The sequence below is a fragment of the Zingiber officinale genome, chromosome 8A (genome assembly GCF_018446385.1).
Source record: "Zingiber officinale cultivar Zhangliang chromosome 8A, Zo_v1.1, whole genome shotgun sequence".
Classification (NCBI taxonomy): Eukaryota; Viridiplantae; Streptophyta; class Magnoliopsida; order Zingiberales; family Zingiberaceae; genus Zingiber; species Zingiber officinale.
Window position 1 is genome coordinate 110144610 of NC_056000.1, and position 22298 is coordinate 110166907.

The following is a 22298-nucleotide window of genomic DNA, read 5'->3' on the forward strand; positions in this document are numbered from 1 at the left end:
CCCCCACCAAATTATAATTTGGGTCGAAGCGGGTGGTCGGAGACTATCCGGAGGCCGCCCCCGCTTAGCGTCCGGCAACCTGGACATTTGCCCACTTCCGGTGGGGACGATGAATTCAGGGAAGGATCACAACTAATTACAGTTGAATCATGACAACGATCTAACTACAATTACGAATGATTCATCTCCTAATTTTTTTTTTTTAAACCAAGAGATCTAGTCTCATATCGGATGCATACGACCTTATTTTGGATAAAAATCAAAAAGGCTTCTCAATGCCAAATGAGCATTAATTATCCAATGATGCCTATATTTTATTCACAATGTATTCTTAATTTCAGCATTAATTATAACCTAGCTACTATAACATATATTAGTTTTAATTACTACGGGTGGTATACTTAACTGTACCATACAAAAATTTTATCAAAAAATTCAATATTTGAAAAGTATATACTGATATCCTACTAAAATTTTAGTATAGCTAAACTTTGTATCCCATATTTTTTATATGATATAAATTTCATATCATTCATATCAAAATTATTTATTATTTTCAATATACTAAAATTACAAAAGGAAAAAAAATATATTTATTCAATTGCCCACCAAAATTATTCTGTATTTCATTATTTCAATATATATCAAAATACTAAAAATATCAAATATTATTCTGATGTCAAAATTTTCAATATAATAGTATATCATATCATAATTTTTAGTATATCGTTAATATCAATATATTCTATATATACCAATATGATAGGCATAGTATATTAAAAATTTTAATATTTTTCTCACTCCTAAAACTGACTTACCTAAAACAATTTTAAATCATTTCAAATCAAAAGCAAAATATTTTTGGAAGTTTTTTAATATATTAATGCCCTTAGATCTAAATTCGATAACATAAATTAAACACGATGGATTTTAAAAGTTACAAAGGATAAAATGTCACAAGCTCATTATAAGACTAAGACTAAGAAAATGATAGTTACTAACCAACATCAATAATAATGGATTCCTAAGACTTCTTGATCAAAAAATATAAAACTTTTAAATGTTTAAATAGTATAGATTTATTAATCAATTTCAGACTATAAACCTTAAGAACTCTGATTCATTTAAAATAAAAATAAATACTCTTGTAAACCTCTTAAAATATATATATATATATATATAATAATGAATTTTTAAATGGATATGATAAAAATTTAGAGAATAAAAAGAAACTTTTGGGAGTAGTAAAAGGAGAGGTATCGCTGCATGATTTTGATATTAGGAAAGTTAGGTATGCAAAATAAGAAATATATGTTCACCGTTTGGTAAAATGTCAAATAGAATAAATTTTATTTAAATATGAATAATAATATAATATGGAATAAAGCTCAATGATGTAAGAATATCCATACAAGGAATTTCATTTAGTGAAATTAAAAACAAGTAGATTAGCTACCTTAACAAAACCTAAAATTTGTCCTATGGATATGGACGAAGACAAATGTAGATACACAGATAGAAAACGCATGGTGGGATGAAAGCATGTTGTCAATTACTCGAAATCAGCCCATGACTATTATGCTAGAAATGTCTCTACTATGCCCGGATGCATCATTTAATGAAATAAGATTTGATTGTTATTGGCCATTTTATTTTAAGCATGGTATCCGATAAGAGTTGAATGAGTATTTTCTCTAACATGAGCGCTAATTTTCGCTGATCGCATCAAATCTAGTCTGGCTCTGGCAAAGTTACACTTTTCATATCAATCTAATCAAACTCTAAACGTATGAAGGTCGCGATGCAAAGGATCTTAGAGAAGTAAAAGAAGAGCTTAGAGAAGTAGAAGTGGAGGGTAAAATTATGAGGACGAGAGACGGCAAAGAGAGAAGGGACAGGCGAAGGGGTCAAGTGACCGTGAGGAACCCCCAAGATTGAAGGGAGAGGGCGTGGGAGTGATACCAATTGACAAATCTCGGAAGAAAAAAAAAGTTACATATGAGTATTTTATCTAACATAACCAGCTAAGTTACATTGATGGCATCAATCTAGTCGGCCTTTAGCAAAGTTATATTATTCATATCAAACTAATCAAAGTCTAAATGTATGAAAGTCACAACACAAAGGAGCTTAGAATGGTAGAAGGGGAGTACAAAGCTATGGTAGAGGAAGAGGACAAAGGGAGGAGCAAGAGAAGGGATCGTGTGAGGATCCCACAAGATTGAAGGAATGGGGCATGGGAGTGATACTAAAGTGACAAAGGTCGACGTAGAAGAACAGAGGATGAAATTGAAGGAGAGAAGAGGAAGAGGGAGGCAAAGGGCTTGAAAGGAGGGGGAAGGACACTAACAACACAATGAAATTCGGAGGGGTAACAACAATCATCAGTCTGAAGGAGGCTAGGAACGTTAGGGAGCAAAAGTCGCAGTGTGAGCAGTGGAGTGAGGACAAGGAGAGAAGGGGAATATGATTGATTCAAACAAAGAACGCACTAGATGTCATCTATGTAGTAATTTGACTAAAGGAGTTTTTTTTCCTTGAAAAGAATTAATTACTTATTCTTTTGAGTTGCAAGCAACCAAATAGCGGGACCATGAATTTAAATCTTACAGACTGATCTATTTTTTTTTTCCTTAAAAAAGTAGATCAGAGTCATACGATACCTCAATTGTAGATCAGGAACCAAGACTAAGATTGATGATTATAACTCTGAATTCATAAAATTGAGCACCATAGATGAGAAGAAAAAACGACAGATAGGTTATGAAAACATGACCTTGCTCAGGATAGAGGAATCTGTCTCGTACTTCCGATTAACCAAGCGCGATAGGATATGTTAAGAGTAACTTGGAACTAAATCCATTTACTGGAGCCTACAGCCAACATTAAATATATGCAGTCAAACTACAGTCAGAGTTTTGAGGATCACCAAGTACAGACAAAAAGGAAGGAGAATGGAAGGCAAATTCAACTTGTAAGTGGACCAAAAGACCAGTATCCGCAACACTGGCAACTGGTTTCATCAGAAGGGCGAAACTACTGACAAACATGTGGCTTTGCTTTGACACATGAAAGCCATAGTGAAATTAGACTTGATGCGTGTTCAAGTGGATGGGGATCCTCGTGCTGCCATTCTCAACGAGGAAGAGTTTGCCAACATCTCTAGTATTGTGCACTTTTTTATATCAAAAGAATTTCAGGCACAGATGCAGTATCCAGCTCCCAACAACCTTGAAGTTTTCCACCTCTCTCATTTGTCAGTCTGAATGAAGGTATCCTATGAGAGAATCTGACATAATCACATGCAGGTATGTCCATGGACCCGGCCGTTGTTTCCACATCTTGTTTGAATACAGCTCTGTAACCATCTACCTTGGTTAAAGTTTTGACTTTAATGGCCGCATCAGTACATTGACAAATCACTACCACATCATATTCACAGTTCTCCCAATCTGATTGGCTCCATCCAGCATCCCAATTCTTATATATAGCCCAAATCTCACCATGGCTAGGAAGAATATCATGTCTGCCCTTTTTAGCATTTGGTTTGGCCTGCACAAGATGAGAAAAAGTACCTATGTTGTCAAATTTCACAATATGATAATGATCCACTTTAAAGGTTCCACAGGAGATTGGCATTCCCTCACTCAACCATCTTTTCTGCTGTGTTGACACAGGACAAGGTTCGAGCCATGCAACATGCACTTTATGATTTAAATCAACTTTCTTTACCAATCCATAGTAGTTGGGGTGCCCATCAATCTCGCTAAATAATGCCCAAATCTGACCACGTCGAACATTTCCAAGTGTCCTTGCATCATCAAAATTATGGAATTCAGCATCGGGATATTCAAAAGTTAAGGGGTTTGAAGATGAAATAGGAGCCAAATTTTCATTTTCAGAAGAGATGTGCCCACTATCCAACTCATCTTTCTCAATTGTGTCTATTTTAGGTGGTTTTCCATCATTTTTAGCATGCCACCAATCTGCCTTCCCCTTTACATTGTTCTGGGACAAGTTTTGACTTGTGCTATTCTTAGGTCCCTGGAGTCCACTGGTTCCAGGCTTCTCCACACTAGCTTTGATGCCTGAACCACTAGGCTCGTTAAAAATCTCAGTTCTGCTTGTAACATTGCAGAGATTTATAGAAGGAAATGACTCAGAAAAGTTGATAGGAAGAGATGCAGGATCAAGTTCCAGACACCCTTGAGGAATACCTTCTCTTTCGATCCCAGTCAACCTGTAAGAAGGAACATTATGAGAAAATCTCAGTATTTCATCTGGTGGGATCACATGTGAAGACATAACCTTTTCTTCTGATCTCATGAACAGGCTTACAAAACCATTTATTTTTACTAAAGGTGTCACTTGAATTCCAGTTACTTCGGCAAAATCTGAGAGAACTTCTACAACTTCATATTCATAGAGCCTATGATTGTCAGCATCCAAGTTCCATTGAATATTCCAATTCTTGAAGAGAGCCCAGACCTCACCCTTTCTTGGATATATATTATATGAGTTCCTCTTTTTCCCTTTTTCCCAAGCCATGACATGAGAAAACATCAACTGGTCTTCAGTGGACTCTGGAGAATCAAGTATGTAATTCCCGCAAGCAATTGGCAATTCCTCATCACACCAAGCATCCACAACATCATTCAAGGGATTACACTCAAGCCAAGTGAACTGTATCTTAAAACGTGTGCTACAAACTTGACGAATTCGTGCATAAAATCGAGGCATCCCATCAACATTATCATAAAGAGCCCATATCTGATCAACTGCAAACTGACTTATGTGCCTAAGCTTATCAAAGTCAAAAAATTCTGGATCAGGATACGAGAATGCATCCTGCTCAGGTGCAGCCATAGTGCTAGAAGAATTAGAAGCCACTCTTTCACACACTGACTTCCCTCTAATGTCTATATTGGCCTGTTTGCTTCCATTTGCCTGTTCCTTAAAGGATTCATCTTTGCGGTTATTCTTGAAATTTCCCTCAGTGGAACCACTAACGTTGCTTCCAAGAACAACGTCATCAGAACTTCCTGACGATGGAGAATCAGAATAGTCATCGGCATCGGCATCGGCATCGGCATCGGCATTACTTCCAACTTCACTATAGTTGATATTCTGCTTGTGCCTGGTTGACCTTCGAGTTGGTGCAGATGACGAAGAAACATACTGTGTTTGAGGGCCATTTACCTGAGTAGCTTCATCTTCACTATCACCAGAAGTGTCTGAATCACTAGACTCTATGGCAAGCTTTCTGCTTCTCTTCTGATTAATGTTAGCAGTTGGAGGTTTGGCACCCCTCTTTGCACCACCATTATGATCAACCTTATTTCTTTCCACATTAGGTTGTCCACCTCCATAATCAAAGTGGCTATATGGTGCACCATTAACACTTCCTTTAGGCCCCTCAGTAAAAGAGGCATTTCCAGATTGACTTGGCTGGTTAATATTATTTGCCTGTTGATGCACAGGGGGATTAAAGGTGTTCCATGATTGGTTAGGATGTCCTCCAGTGGGTGCAACTTTTGCACTTATATCATATGCAATGAAAGTTTTCAGACAGTTTTGACAGCGGATGGTCTTGTTCATTATGTTCTTGTAGTACTGGTATCTTATGCTACAAACAGGGCAAATCGTCCAAAAAGTCTGATTATTAGCAAATGCTGAAGGTTGTTTCTGCTGATTATTAACGCCATTAAGGTTCACAGCATGAAAACTATCACTGGCATAAGTGTTCTTCCTCATCTGTGGAGCAGGTTGTCTGGATGGGTCAACTCTTGGGGATGCCTTCCTTTTCATGTCATAAAGATGTCGTTTTGCCTTATCAGATAGAACAACATTTGCTTCTCCAATTAATTTGAAGGCAGCCTCAGCACCTGCAAATTTGTTCTTGTCAGGATGAAGTAGAAGCGCAAGTTTTCTGAACTGTTTCTTGATAGATGAGTCATCTACTGTTGGCTGTACTTGCAGAACTCCATACCAATCCAGCTCTCCACCAAGTTTAACATCAGCAGAGCAATGAACTTCACAAACGGTAAGCATCTGAGAGAGATGCTCAAGCTCTGGGAAGAGATTCTGAGCCTTTTGAACAATCTTCAGTGCCCCAGCAAAATCTTTAATTTGCATCTTCTTTTCAGCAATAGCCCTGGCTCTAAGAGCCTCTTCCTTGTTACACTCCATTAGATATTACTACAATCAAATATACTTGCAGAAGCAGAAGATAATTCTTTTCACTTGAAGCGTTGGCAACCAAAGAATCCTGCTTCCTATTGAGCTCATTTTACATAGTGATATCATTGAAAATGAAAAAACATACTATTCTGAATCCTTTCATCACTAACTGATTCTTTAAATGATCATACGATCCATAGAACAATTTTCACTGCTACTTCTCTGTGAATAAAAATACCTGCATATCAACATAAATTTAAAAATCTTTCAAATTTAAGTAGCACTGTGGCATTAGGCTTCTTAAAAGGATAACAGATAACCAATTGGATAATTGAAAACAAACTTTGAAGTTACTTAGCTGTGGCATTGTTACTTTACAATCAAATAAGAATTTTTAGTCAAAAACTTCTAACCAAAACATCCAAGAATGTTCTTACATTTATATGACACAGAAAAACAGAAGTACTTAGAATGTTGATGCACTTTGATTTATCATTTTATGAATACATTTGACGATCCCACATCCATTAACCCTTCAACAACTTTATGAACCTTTTTTCATCAATGTGATCGTCATTTAAACATTTTTTTAGTGTAAACCTCATTTAAACATTATATTAATATTTAATACGATTTCAGATCAATCGACCCTTTTGTTAATTTGATGAATCTTTTTCGTTGCTAGTATCTCGCAATTTTGACTCCATCAATTCCATGATCTTGTAGTCAGGTATATAAATATTACTAGCATATTATGTTGACTGGTCCAAAGTTTGCATGCCACCCATTTAAACATGTCCATACTTGATATTGTTAGTCAATTTGAAGTAGCATTCTTATAAAAAGAATACACACCATCTATATAGTCAAGCAAGTAGAATTTGTGGGCATTTGACTGATTAACATAGCTTTTGTCTTAACTTAGTATCATGCTTGTTTCTGCAACCAAAAAAGAAATAAAAAAATTAAGCATATAATCAAGTGTCACAATAACTCAGTTTATTAAAAATGACAGTCTGATGCACAAATCTACCACCAATGCGCAATCCAAGAAAGGATCGGACCACATTGGATTTATTATATGAAGCTTGACCTTGTATTGCAAGAGAATGTTTTCACGACTCAAATCTATGACCACACAGCAACAACTTTACCATTACGCCAAAACTCCCCTTCAAAAACTCAATTTACTAAAGAAGCATTAAATAAAAGTAATCAGCGGCTGCAACTTTACCGTTGTGCCAAGGCTCCCCTGCAATAACTTAGTTTACTATAGAAGCATTAATTAAAAGTAATCAGAAAGTGATGATATTTGAAATTTAAAAAGAATTTTTGGAGTTCTCAGTAATGGATTTTATTAAACCAAACTTTATTTTCTTGAATGCCTAGTGATTTAACAAGACTTTCATGTGCATCAAACTTATCAGCCCTACTGCCAAATCATATGTAAGGCAGATGTCATAACGCAACCTTACACACTGCATAACCTAAATGAATTCAGCATAGGGATCGACCTTGCTGACCTATGCTCCTTTCCACGGCTTGCAAAGCAAACTCCCAACTTTGGGATCCTTTTTCCATGTCTTCTATTTCTCCTAGATTTGCAAGAAATTTAGCATCAACTATTTCAGGAAAATTTTCACTGTCTGCTTCCTGAGTGAAGTAAATGGTGCTCTAACACCCTCACCACTATCCAAAAGCCAGAACAGCAACAGCCTTCACCATTTTCATAAATTTTATACACATCAAGAATCAAGCACAAAGAAAGATATGAACATCACACGGTCAAAGACATCAGCTAAATGTCATATAGGTAAGTAGCAAATGCTAAAATAATATTTAACCACTCAATGACCATTCTAATGGTTTGGGCAATCAATGTTTTCTTCCAAATACAAGGAGGAAACAAATCAACAAAAGCTTCAGTTGGAATAAACTATAAAGAAATATAAACAAACAGAAAAGTACCACCAATCATATGAGAGAGAAGCTATCGAATCTAAGGAAAAAATCTATTTTGTCTCTATAATACCTAATTGAAGCAGCTAGAAAAGAAAAAGTCAAACAAAAACAGAAGTAGCAAAACCTAGCCCAACTATATCATGGAACACAAAAAATTCTAGAACCTCACATTAGATGTGTAAGATAAATGGATTAAATTCTAGGAAAATAGAAACAGGATCTATGATCAGATTTACTCAGATAACCCCTATTTTCTTCTAAAAAAATTTCAAGGTGAGGAGGACAGAAGGTTGGCAAAGTTGTGCGTGAATTGGCTAGTAAAAACCAGTAACCATTAAACAGAGAAAAAAATTTAAACAGTCCAACTCAAGGATCAGGGGCCACAAGAACAAGCTTAAGTCTAGTGGAGCTATGTAACCAGTCAGTAATATATATATATATTACTAGCATATTATGCTTATAAGCAAGTAGAATTTGTCAACATTTGCCTCATTAACCTAGTTGTGGTAGCTTAACTTTGTATAATTATTGTCTCTGCAAACAAAAAAGAAAAAAGAAAAAAAAATCAAGTAGATAATCAAGTGTCACAATATCATGTTTATTAGAGGAGCATTAATAGAAAGTAATCAGGGAGAGCTGATATTGGAAATATTAAAAAATATATTTAGAATTCTCAGTAATGGATTTTATTAAACCAAATTTTATATTCTTGAATGACAAGTAATTTAAAAAAGAATTATGTGAATCAAACATGTTAATCCTGCTGCCAAATCATTATGTCATGATGCAACCTTACACAATGCACAGACTAAATGATAACCAAACCTTCCAAATGCCTATTTAGTTGTTTTGATAAACTTTAGTAGATGAGGGGGCAAAAAGGGTCCATCTACTCTCAAGGATTATTGAAACACTAATATTGGCTAAGATATAGAAAGTTACATGATGTATGGAACTAAGAAAGCAAATCACTCAAAAATTACAAAGAAAATATTCATAGCTACTGAAAATACTAAGAGTTCAAACCAGTAAACTAATGACTTATGCAACAAAAATGTCAGCATCAAACACATGGTAGGCTACCATTTTCACCTTATAGCAAGTATTGAATCCAAGGATGCAGGTGAAGACAATCCTGCTGAACTTTCTTAAGAAAATCTGCACAAAGAACTGAGGATGATTCAATTAGACTCTAATGAAGAGATGATATCATTCCTTATGAAAAGGTAACCAAAATAAGCCCACAGAAAGGTTTGCGGAAACAGAAAGCATATATAAAGCTCTGATGTAAACCTATACGTTCAAGTGTAATTTAGGAATGTAGAAAATTATAAGCAAGGTCCTTGGGTCATTCTATAATAATAAATATTTTTTAAAAAAAATGGCTTAGTGTATAGGATTATCATTCAAGGTCGTTCAGGATTAACAAACACCTTTGACTGGCCGCAAATAAACCGGCGCAAACCGCAAGTCAATAGTTTTCTAGCAAAACAAGGTATTCGTATAAGAATGCGCCAAAGTCCATGTTATTCACACTAAAGAGACAGAAACACTTAACCCCTAACTAATTCAGGATATGGACGACCGAGCCTGCAAAACGGAACGAATATACCTAGGTAAAGAAAAAAGACGAAACCAAAACCACACCAAACTACGAATAAACACTGTTCTAGTTACATCAGAACCCTAAAAAGAGTATAGCAGCCACGAAGAAACCAAAACCACAAATACCACAGACTAAAACGAACACAAAAGCCCAAAACAACATACTACGCCTCTTAATCGCCAGCGGAGCACAGGAAGAGAGGATGTTACCGGGATGCCCCAGGCCCAGTGAGTAGGAGGGCGGGGAAACCGAGACCCCCGATAAGGGGAGAAAAAAGTAGTTTGAAGAGGAGAGAGTTAGGAGCCAGCCAATGCGACGGCCGCCGGAACCCTAACTCAGTGGCGGACGACTGATCTCGCTCAGCGTCGTCGACGATGAAGGGAGAAGGCGAAAGGGGCGGAGCTTTTCGCAGGACTTCCCAAACTTAAAAACGTCGAAGACGAGAGTAGACCCAAACGACGACAAAGTAGACCCCAGCAGCAGTTTCCCATTAACAATGAGTGTGCGGGTAGCGGGTTTGTTTTTTTGAGTCGCTTTAGGAAACGAGTGCGTCGCACATCGACTATCGACCCAACCGCAAAATGAGCGTTTCGAAAAAAAGAGAAAGAGGGACCGCACTCCAACAAACGATGAGAGCGGTAGCAGTCGGGTACATGAGGTCTTGGCACTTCAAAGGAAAACCTTCGCCGCCTAAAATTCCCTCCGAATTTTCGTGATCCTTCCTTCCAAAGCCAGCTCTGTGTTTACTACGAGGGATCAGTCTTTCAATATATATATTTTTTTAAAGTAATCAGGGTATTCTGAGCATTCGGACCAACTAGTCTCATCCAAGAGATCAGCCATTAGATATATTTAAAAAGTGCAAATAGATACTAACATTAAAAAAAAGCATCATGGTTCAAACTCCGTAGAAAAAATTTATGAGATTTGAACTCGCAGTATGAAAATATCTTTTACCATTGTATTGTACCCTGTGAGACAAGGTATTAATCTTTATGAAATTCTTATGATGCGTCTAGTAGAAGATAATATTTGATAATCTTTATTATCCATCTAAATTTATCAATGAAAATTTTATTTAATTTATTTAATCGGTGATACCCGAATATCCATATATGACACAAATAAGATTTTTCGTAATTACAAGGTTAACAAAAAAAAATTTTAACCAAACATATCCCTAAAAATAAAAATTAAAAAGAATGATAGAAAAATTAAAATTAAATAAAAATATATGATATTTTATTTAAAATATTATGTGTTTTGAAAATAACGAAAGAAAAACGTTAAAAAAAAAACTTAAAGCTAAAAACCGCAAACTTCACAAAAGTGAAAAATGTAACCCCAAAAATGAAAAACATTAGTGATCCTGTTCGAGTGTGAGTAGATGGACGCTGAGAAGATAGTGCTTACATTGACTGGATGTCAATTGTCTTAGAGTGTATATTAAAAGCCTAGCTTTTTGTAAATATTTATTTTGAAATAAAGAATCACATTAACAAATGTCTACATTTATATGTTAAGTGTAGTTGTTCAATTAATTTATATTGTAAATAACATGGTGTATGGTGTCATACACAGAAGATCATGTTATCAGTTCTTTATAAATTATAAATAGTAGCTCACGAATATATGGATAGGAACAAACCATTAGAATAAGTCGTAGTATAATTTGGTATTAATTTATCTTGACTATAAAATTAACTAGTACACTCTAAGTGTATTGAGCAAGGTCATTTAAGGTAGTTTATTTTTATACTGACTAAATAAAAAAAACAAGACTTTTGTTATTATGGAAGTGTGTGCTCTTAATCCTGATATAATAACAAACACATATATTTAGTATTTATTTCTTTAATTTATCAGTGGGTGAGATTTAGTTCGATAAATCAAGAGACCCGATAAGTTGGGAAATAATATTATTTATAGTGTGTGTTGTTGATTATAGAAGGAAACTGTGTCATAGCAATCTAGGTTGATGATGTCCCCAAGATGAGCTCATAAGGATTGTCATTAAACCCTGCAGGTGGACTTAGTTCGACATGACAATAAGGTGGAGTAGTACTACTCTTGGAGTTAGATATTAATTAAGTGAGTTGTCAGTAACTCATTTGTTGGTGCGGTTAGAACTAACGGCCTAACCCAAGTTTTGATGAATGACAAAATAGGTTAAGTTAGTTTTGTTGTTGATCTAACACTCTAACCGAGTGTGCAGGAGAAATCCAGATGTAAGATATCGTAAAATTTAATAATAAATATTATTGGACGAAAAATCTTATTGGATTTTTCAGGAATTTTTAGAAATTTTTTGGGATTTAAACAGAGTCCGTATGACTTGTTTCGAGGGGATGAATTGGTGGGGCTAGATGAAGGCCTGTTTGGGATACCCGTTTAGGTGAGGAAATGTTTATAATTATAAATTATTTACTTTTCCTTTAATTCCCTTTCCAAGCGCCGTTTCCCCCAAAACTCGACGCCGATCCTTCCTCCTCCCCTTCCTTCCCGATCTCCTGATTTCCTCTGCTCCCGACCCTCTTCTTCTCCGCTTCTTCTCGTGCGATCGGAGCAGATGACACCAACCATAGCCCTAAGTTGTTGTTGCCGAGAGGGGAGGAGAGGCTTGCGTTCATTCCCATCGAGCCGATCGTCGGCCATTACACCTCGACATCGATGGAGAGGCTTCTTCCACCGCGATCTCATCATCACGCATCGTCAGAAAGAAGGCCTCGCCAGATCTCTACGGTACCGACCATCTCTAACGGAGCGATTGCATCTCCGGATGTTTCTTGCTCGTGATTAGTTGTTGCTTGGTTTCTAGGTTACGGCGGGGCTAGGGCACTGGCGGATGTGAGCAGAACTGTGACAATTCCACCAGGGAGGTTCATCGCCTCCTCTTTATCAGGATTGCAGTGCCCTTTTCACCTCCGGATAGATCCGAATACCTTCGGTTGTAGCTATTTTGTCTTCTTGGAGGTAAGAAATTAGATTTGGTTGTGAATTTTGGGAGTTTGATTTATGTAGAGTTGATCAAGGCTGTGGTATTTCTTGTGCACAACAGGTGTTTGAGGAAACGCCTTGAGTTCTTGTCTTCTCTGTTTGTGCCGGGTCAATTGGGAATTGGTGGGGAAGCTCCATTTTTCTCCACAGCAACTTTAGTTTTCTTTATCAAAGAGCGTTGATATGTTTTGGGTTAAGGTAAGACATATAGTATTAGTTTTACCGATGTTGGATTTTGTTTCTGGATTTTGGGAGATTTTGAGTACCTACTTGACAGGTTCATGTAGTTTTGAACATCCTTTCCAACAGCAGGATCCTGTTTTTGGTAGTGAATCCCTCCGGCCATGTTTCACTAGCTACTACCTTAGATTTTGCACATTTGTTTGTGGGCAGCAGCTTTACCTAGCTTCAGCCACCATTTTTGACAACAAGATCTTTAGCCGCGAGTTAGCACCAGAACAACCGGATCAAGGTAAGCTAAGTATGGAGTTTTGGTTGCATTTATGTGATAGATGGGTGAATGAGGATTTATATCACATTATGTTGAGGATAATGAGATGTTATGAGTGATTGGATTTGATTAGTATATATTGATTAACTCATGAGTAAGATTGAAGTGAAGGATTGTGGATTTAGATAAACCTAATTAGATTAAGGAATTAGGTTAATCATGTCGATTAGGGTTTCCCTAATTAAATTTGGGAGTTTATTTAGCTATTTGCTACTGATGTGATTAGCTAAGTATATTATGTGATCACAGGTTTTTGTTCGAGGCGAGCGTCTCGACAGGGGATTGGTTTATCTGACACGGTCGACAGATAAAGGCGGGTATTTCTTCCTTTGTCTCTATGTAGATTTTCTTTAAGCTTAGTGCATGGTTGTTATTTGACGGATTAGGTTACTTTACCCTATATCGTGTCCAGTTGCTGTCTTTCCTGCTTGTTTCTTTTGCTTGAGCTTAGAGATGATCTATTTAATTCATATACAGTCTCTACTCTTGATATCTACTCTGTTGTGATTACACGTGTAGAGTATGCCTTGTAGGGATTGTCGGGTTGTTGGTATTACCATGCTGATTGGGTGTATGATGTGGACTGTACATAGATGGGTATGTGTCATAGGAGTTATCTTGTTGACCGTACATTTACATGTGGTGTGTACATATACGTATTTGTCATGTACTTTTGGAGGAGTTGTGTTGATTGTATGTTTGAGGTATATACACAGGTCTGTTGTGTTTTTACTGGAGGATACATGTTGATTGCATTTATATTTTGTGTACATATGTCTGGTGGGATTATTGGAGATTTTTGGTTGATTATACATGTGTAGTGTGTACATATGTTTGGTGAGATACGTGGAGGTATCATGACGATTATACTCATGTTGGAGGTATTTATGAGGTTTGGGGTTGTTGCATGGATGATGATTATATATATATATATATCATGTTCATCATTCATTGCATCTGATGACCATTGTCTCCCTTGTGGTGAGAGAGTCATCAGTTGGTTTGGTTTAGCACCGCACACTCGGCCACTCATGGGTAGTGGTAGCTGGAGCAGTTGCCGCTCGTCCTGTCGTGCCACCCGGTCACGAGGTTTAGTGAGATCCGGCGTTGTGAGCAGTCAGGGACCCTGATGCTATTTAGCTAGATAGCTATTAGCGGACTGTCCGCCTCGACCACTATATAGTGGGCTGGAGGGTAGTACAGTCGTCACAGACCCAAGCCTCTCGGCCATACAGGGGTCGTGGTGTCTAGAGAGGTGGCGGGGGTGACCATGGAGCATGCATGCACTTTTGCATATGATGCACGGTGCATCTGGGGGTTATATTTGCATACATGCCTACTAGATACTAGTTGCATGTGTTTGTGGTATGTTGCATTTGTTTGCGATATGATTGTTGCATATGGTTGTCATGCTGCATACATGTCATTTATTTTACATGTATATGCAGTCGTACTTATATTGCACAGGTGTCACGGGTATATCTGTTGCAGATCCAGTGAGTTACTGATCTTTGTACCTTGCATCGATTCCAGATTGGGTATGTATCTGTCATTGTGTTAGTTGTGGTTTGTACAGTTTATATGTCAGGTGATTATGTCAGATATGTTTAGTTACCTTGATTATGATAGTATGATCATGTTCTTTATTCCCTATTGAGACTGTATACTTGTGATCTCCATGTTGTTTATGGACCATGCACTATCTTTTCTATTACCCGCTGAGTTACCTATACTCACCACCGCATGTATACATTTATGTTTTCAGGTAGCCTGTAGATGGTTGGTGTCGCTCGGAGTATCCTGTCTGCCGGGTCCTATGTCACATCCGAAGATCGTGATTGTTTTCTTTTGTATATTCTTTTCTTATTTTTGGCATTGTATTTGTGTATAGCCATGTGACTATCCTATGGTTTTGGTGATGTATTTGTGTTTAAGCCGTGCCGGCATGCGTTGTATCTATTTGTCTTGTGTGGGCTTTCCGTTTTCGTTTTTCCGCTATGTTGGTTTTTAGTACAGCCGTGTGGGCTGTTTATATATAACTACGTGGTTGTGATTGTTTCATTCCAGCCGTGTGGGCTGTTATTATAACTGCGTGGTTGTGTATATAAATATTCCAGCCGCATGTGGCTGATGTATTGTGCTTGTAGTGATGCTTCATATTGTCACTGGTACAGGGGAGACTCTGCCGGATTTTTGTCTGGCAGGGACTCCTTTGGGGCGTGACAATTTTTTGGTATTAGAGCGGGTACGATGCCTGTTTTGTTTTTGTTTTGGATTTTCGAGATTTATCTGATACCAATTTTTGGTATCAGAGCAGGTACGATGCCTGTTATTCGTGTTTTAGATTTCGTGATTCGATTTTCTTGATGTGACTTTTCGAGTTTTGGGACCAGGCAGCAGCAGGATGTCTCCAGGCTATAGGAGGTATGTTTGCATATTGTTATCATGCATTCTGTTGATATATGTATTGTTGCCCATATGGTAATGATGTGTGTTAGTGTTCTCTTGTTAGTACATGCCTATTTGTTTGTAGCATGCATTGCATGTGTTGGGTCAATCACTGATCACGGTTGACCTAATGGAGATCAAGGATTTACAGTCTCAAGGGATTCTTCATATCATACTACCAGTTGTGTCAGTTGTTGATACTATTAGTTGGTTGAGATTTAGAGTCACATATCAGTGTCTATTATTATTAGCTGTGTAGTGAATGATATCGGTATACCCATGTTGACCCAGTTAGTAAAGTACCGGTTTACTCCTGTTGAGGATTGATTTACTTAGTTGACTTGTGTAGTTATGGTTTGACTTATTACTCTTGTTGACTTGGACAGTTGGGGTTTGATTTATCTTAGTTGGTTTTGTACGCCTGTTGTTTTGATTAGTAGAGTATTGATTTACTCCTGTTGGTTAGGTTAGTAGATTACCCTCGTTGACTTGGGTAGTGGTGGATCGATTTTACCTTAGTTGATTTTGACGAGGATTGATTTACCCTTATTAGATCAGTTAGTTAACGACCGATTTATTTAGCAGTTCGATCATTAGGGTATCGTCATACTCTATTTCTAGAGATTCTGATCTTTGGAGTTACTTGTGCTTGGTTAGATATTTGGGAGATACATTTGAGTACATGACTCGTACCGGTGTAGAAAGGACTGAGTTGGTCATATACCATTATCGGCTTAGTCAGTCTATAGAGGATCGATGCATCCTATTCCATGGGGACTTTGACTATGGATTGTCTGTACCTGATTGGGTGACTTAGAAGGTACATTAGGATAGGATACTCCACTGATGTGGAAAAGTGTAAAGCTACATGCTTAACACTTATGAGATATAACCGTTATTATGGTGTATGAGTTGGAGAGTACTTTCGGACATATGATTTGTTCTGGTGGGAGAGAGTTGAAGTTAGCTGCTTAACCTTTACGTGACCCGGTACCACGTGAAGGGAGAAGCAGGGAATGCTTTTTGGAGATCAGGTCGTCACTTAGTGATTTCTTTGAGGTGTTTGGAGAGAGAGTAGTTCCCTACTTCTTTCGTCAGCACGATGGATTTTAAGGTGATGACTAGTAGACTCGTCTAACGTTGCTCCATGGGAGATCCTGACTCATAGAGCTGTCGGATGTAGTTAGATATCCTTGATGTACCTAGTGATTTACGACCTGTGATGATACGGAGGAAGTGGTATTAGTTGAGTAATACCTAGGAGGTCCGATCGTAACTAGGTATAATTTCAGATGATGATCTTCGAAGGGTAGAGCGTTGATTGACGGATATTTTGATCAACTAATTAGTTATAGTGCTCCTCTATTTTTGTGTTCATTGCTCGATACTGGAGGTTACTGAACCTCAGATGGAGCAATCACAGTATGATGGGGTACAAGACAATGGTTAGATGACTCGGCTAACATTGTCTTTATCAGGTGGCTTAAGACCTTGATCACGCGATCATTTTACCAGATCTTGTAGTCTATATCTCATATTTGAGGGGCTGACCTTTTGTTGATATTTGTCGAGGGGCATTTATAGGATGATTATGAGAGTGTGGGATATCTTCTTGATGGGTAGACTCTCAGTCAAGAGGTGGTGTGAATCTTTGGACTTGGGATTGACATTCTTTTACTGTGGATATTTGATTATCAGAAAGGATGAGATGATGAAATTTGACAGACTTTTGGGATACATTTAGTTGTTGGCAGTAGGTGTTGACGGTTGGATGCTTTCCTTTTTCTCTATCTTTGTGTAGGAGACTATCTGGTATGATTGATTGATGTTGAGGACGATTTTGATTGATGGATATTGTGAGATCAGATGTGGTGATAGATTGTCTTTGGAGGATCTATTAGTGGATATTGGTTTGATGGTCTACTATTTGGTGTTTGAGGTTGATAGAGACATGAGGAGTAGCACTTGTGTGATATTTATGGATTTGGTGATTTGTAGTTAGTGATAGATTACAGACTTATTGTCGAGGATCTTACGGTTGAGACTGTTTGTTGTACATACATTACGAGTCTTTGGTGTTACCATTTAGGCATACCGTGCCTTGATGTTTTTATGGACTTGATGTACTTGGTATTCCTAGGGTGATTGGATCGGTTTTTATTGTCTTCATTGACGATGTTGTGATCTATTTTCGATCCGAGGTGGATTACGTACACTATCTTTGCATAGTTCTAGAGATGTTTCGACGGGAACATCTATATGTGAAGTTAGTAGTACGTATGGTGATTGTCTTTTACGAGTTTTTGGGACACGTTGTGTTTAGTAGAGGATATCGGTGGATCCATAGGAGATAGAGACTGATATCAGTTGGGAGTAGGCGCAGTCTATACTAGAGGTTCGCCGTTCCTTTCGTGGTCTGGCTGGATGTTATCGGAGATTAGTGGAGGGTTTTCTCCAGCATTTATGCCGTCGACTGGACTGTTCAGGATGAGTATGGAATTTCCTTGGATAGACGCTTATGAGTTCAGTTTCAGAAGTTGAAACGAAAAGCTGATAACTACACCCGTCTTAGTAGTACATTCTAGTGTAGACGGATTTGCACTCTACACAGATGTATCGTACTTGGGGTTTGGTGCAGTTCCGATATAGCATGAGCAGAGTAGTCTCGTGCTAGTAGTTAGAATTCTCGTATAATGAGAATTAGATTCTTTATCTCTATGGGAGATTAGGTGTGTTTCCGAATCACTTCTTATCCGAGAGGAGTTACTATAGGAAACACATTGATCTGGATTTGCGATACATTCGGGTGACATATGATGTGTTGAGACATTGGAGCACTCTTATTTATGGAACGATATGAAAAAAAAGACATCGCGGATTTTGTAGCTTGATGTCTATTATGTCAGCAGGTGGAGGCTGAACATCAGTGATTAGTAGGATTATCTCCGTTGATTTGGATATTAGAACGGAGTTGGGAGCATGTTTTGATGGATTTTGTTGTGGGATTATCCAGGAATATGATGGTTTGGGTAATCATTGTTGGTTGATGAATTTGCTCCCTAGTTAGTGATTTCATAGGATGGATTCTTTGGATCGAGTAGTAGGATTACACTGTAGAGAGATTACTGGATCTTATGGTATATCTCTGAGTGTTGTATTGGATGGAGATCAGTGATTTCATGTCATGGTTTTGATTATGGTTACAACAGATTTTGGATTAGGAGTTTCACTTTAGTATAGATTTTCGTCTCAGACTGATGGATAGTTTGAGCGCTCTATACATGTGTTGGAGGATTTATTGATAGTGGATTTTGGATTTTAGAGGTGTTTGATTTATCCACAGTTGGCTAGATTGCAGAGTGAGAGTAGCGGGAGTAGGGTGAGTTCATAGCTCACAGAATTGTCGTTAGTCACTTGGAGGAGGATTATCATGTTTAGAGATATGTTTATGATACTAGGGTTGGAGATTTGTTTATGATACTTGGATGAGTGGCATATGAGTATGTTGATTGGTAGTTATCTTGGAGGAGGGTCCTTGAGTTGACCAGTAAATTTGGGGACCAAATTTTTATTAGTGGGGGAGAATGTAAGATATCGTAAAATTTAATAATAAATATTATTAGACGAAAAATCTTATTGGATTTTTCAGGAATTTTTAGAAATTTTTTGGGATTTAAACAGAGTCCGTATGACTTGTTTCGAGGGGATGAATTGGTGGGGCTAGATGAAGGCCTGTTTGGGATACCCGTTTAGGTGAGGAAATGTTTATAATTATAAATTATTTACTTTTCCTTTAATTCCCTTTCCAAGCGCCGTTTCCCCCAAAACTCGACGCCGATCCTTCCTCCTCCCCTTCCTTCCCGATCTCCTGATTTCCTCTGCTCCCGACCCTCTTCTTCTCCGCTTCTTCTCGTGCGATCGGAGCAGATGACACCAACCATAGCCCTAAGTTGTTGTTGCCGAGAGGGGAGGAGAGGCTTGCGTTCATTCCCATCGAGCCGATCATCGGCCATTACACCTCGACATCGATGGAGAGGCTTCTTCCACCGCGATCTCATCATCACGCATCGTCAGAAAGAAGGCCTCGCCAGATCTCTACGGTACCGACCATCTCTAACGGAGCGATTGCATCTCCGGATGTTTCTTGCTCGTGATTAGTTGTTGCTCGGTTTCTAGGTCACGGCGGGGCTAGGGCACTGGCGGATGTGAGCAGAACTGTGACAATTCCACCAGGGAGGTTCATCGCCTCCTCTTTATCAGGATTGCAGTGCCCTTTTCACCTCCGGATAGATCCGAATACCTTCGGTTGTAGCTATTTTGTCTTCTTGGAGGTAAGAAATTAGATTTGGTTGTCAAAAATAAATTTAACAAACTTAAAATTAAATATTAAAGAAAACATATTAAACAAAGATAATCTAGAAAATTCAAAACTAACAGTTAATAAAAGGTTAAAAGATAAACTAATATAATTTAAACAATTTAATTAATTCAAATTTAAAAATTAATAAAAACTCAATCATTAAATATTGAATACACTCTTTTAAATAAAGACAATTCAATTAACTTAATAAAATTAAAATTGAAAGAAAATTCAAATATTAAATATACTCTTTTAAATAAAGATAATTTGACCAATTTAATTAATTCAAAATAAAAAACTTAAATTTAAATTACAAATTAAACATTAAATTTTAACTAAAATTAAATTATAAAAAAAAATTTAAAAGAAAATCAATAATTCAAGGGAAGCTCCAGGATAGCTGGCATCTCCAAAACTAAGCTACCCGATAGGGTAACCCAAACCAACCTACCCGGCAGGGTAATAAGGACTAATTAAAAAGGGACCAAATTTAACTTGATCCACGGTACTGGTGAAATTTTGGATGATAGTACGTTAGGGAAACTTAGTCTATGCATGTCTAGGAAGATATGACTTCGACCTGGTGCATTTGACTAAGTGGAACTGACCGAAACTACCCTTTATGGATCTTAACTAGTTAGACCAAGATTTTGAACTAAGTTCAGTGGATAGGACTATTTGGAAAACCTCGAAGGCATGGTTACTTTAATGATGTCCAAGTGACTCACCATACCCCAGAAGTTTATCAAAAGAATGTCTATGGGTTGAGTCAAAAGCTAAACCTGAATCTAACATAAAGTTAATTAAACCAAACCCTAAATGGAATATAATTCATCTCACAAAACATAAAAAGATTCCCGGATTGATAATATAGATCATGTGAGAGGACTAAGGATTTAAAATTAAATCAAAACTAAAATTAAATTAAAATTAGAGTAAAATTAAATTAAATTAAAATTAAAATTAAAATTAAGTGAACTAAAAATTATTTTAAAAATCATTTTCACTCAAAATTCTTTTAAAATCATTTAAAAATTATTAAAAAAATAATTTTTAAAAATATTTAAAAACGCTTTTAAAAATCATTTTAAAAACTCTTTTTAAACACATTTAAAAATTAGTTTTTAAAAAAATCATTTTCAAAATCATTTTGAAAACTCTTTTAAAAATTATTTAAAAAATCTTTTAAAAATTCTTTTAAAAATTATTTAAATTTTTTTTAAAAAATCATTTTAAAAATTATTTTAAAAATCATTTTAAAAATTATTTTAAAAGCTCTTTTAAAAATCATTTAGAAATTCTTTTAATAATTATTTAAAAAATTCTTTTAAAAACTATTTAAAAATTATTTTAAAAAAAATATTTAAAAAATTATTTAAAAATATTTTAAAAATCATTTAAAAAATTCTTTTAAAATTTATTTTAAAACTTATTTAAAAATTATTTTAAAAAATTATTTTAAAAATTATTTTAAAAACCATTTTAAAAACTCCTTTAAAAATCATTTAAAAATTCTATTAAAAATTATTTAAAAACTCTTCTAAAAATTATTTAAAAACTTTTTTAAAAAATTATTTTTTGAAAGTATTTTAAAAACGCATTTAAAAATTGATTTAAAATTATTTTAAAAAAATAATTTTTAAAAGTATTTTAAAAACTCATTTAAAAATTATTTAAAAAAAATAATTTTAAAAAAATAATTTTAAAAGTATTTTAAAAACTCATTCAAAAATCATTTAAAAATTATTTTAAAAATTCTTATAAAAATTATTTTGAAAATTATTTTAAAAAATTTTAAAATTATATAACAACTCTTTTAAAACACATTTAAAAATTATTTTAAAAAATCAGCTTAAAACTTATTTTAAAAATTATTTTAAAAACTTTTTTAAAAATTATTTTAAAAATCATTTTAAAAACACTTTTAAAACACATTTCAAAAATATTTAAAAAAATCATTTTAAAAACTCTTTTAAAACTCACTAAAAAATTATTTTAAAAATCATTTTAAAAACTCGTTTAAAAATTATTTTAAAAATTTAAAATTATATAACAACTCTTTTAAAACTCATTTAAAAATTATTTTAAAAAATTATCTTAAAACTTATTTTAAAAATCATTTTAAAAACTTTTTTAAAAATTATTTAAAAATTATTTTAAAAATCATTTTAAAAAAACTTTTAAAACTCATTTAAAAATATTTTAAAAAATCATTTTACAAACTCTTTTAAAAC

General features: G+C 35.7%; 1 protein-coding gene across 6 annotated transcripts; it reads right to left on the reverse strand.

The window, feature by feature from the left end:
• Window positions 1–2787: 2787 nt before the first annotated feature.
• On the reverse strand, window positions 2788–10195 carry LOC122009945. Of its 6 annotated transcripts, none has more exons than XM_042566265.1 (4): window positions 9958–10195; window positions 9235–9300; window positions 7036–7119; window positions 2788–6418 (listed from the first exon to the last, which is right to left on the reverse strand). In XM_042566265.1, exon 4 carries the CDS (start codon window positions 6187–6189, stop codon window positions 3181–3183), a length of 3009 nt encoding a protein of 1002 aa, XP_042422199.1. In that variant the 5' UTR covers window positions 6190–6418; window positions 7036–7119; window positions 9235–9300; window positions 9958–10195; the 3' UTR covers window positions 2788–3180. The 6 variants fall into 6 exon arrangements, with proteins under 6 accessions (XP_042422199.1, XP_042422198.1, XP_042422197.1 ...); XM_042566264.1 differs by having other exon boundaries at window positions 9235–9312; XM_042566263.1 differs by lacking the exon at window positions 7036–7119.
• Window positions 10196–22298: the final 12103 nt, after the last annotated feature.

Excerpts from the sequence above, each read along its gene's own strand:
- LOC122009945 (XM_042566263.1), bottom strand. The coding sequence starts at position 6,189 with ATGGAGTGTAACAAGGAAGAGGCTCTTAGAGCCAGGGCTATTGCTGAA.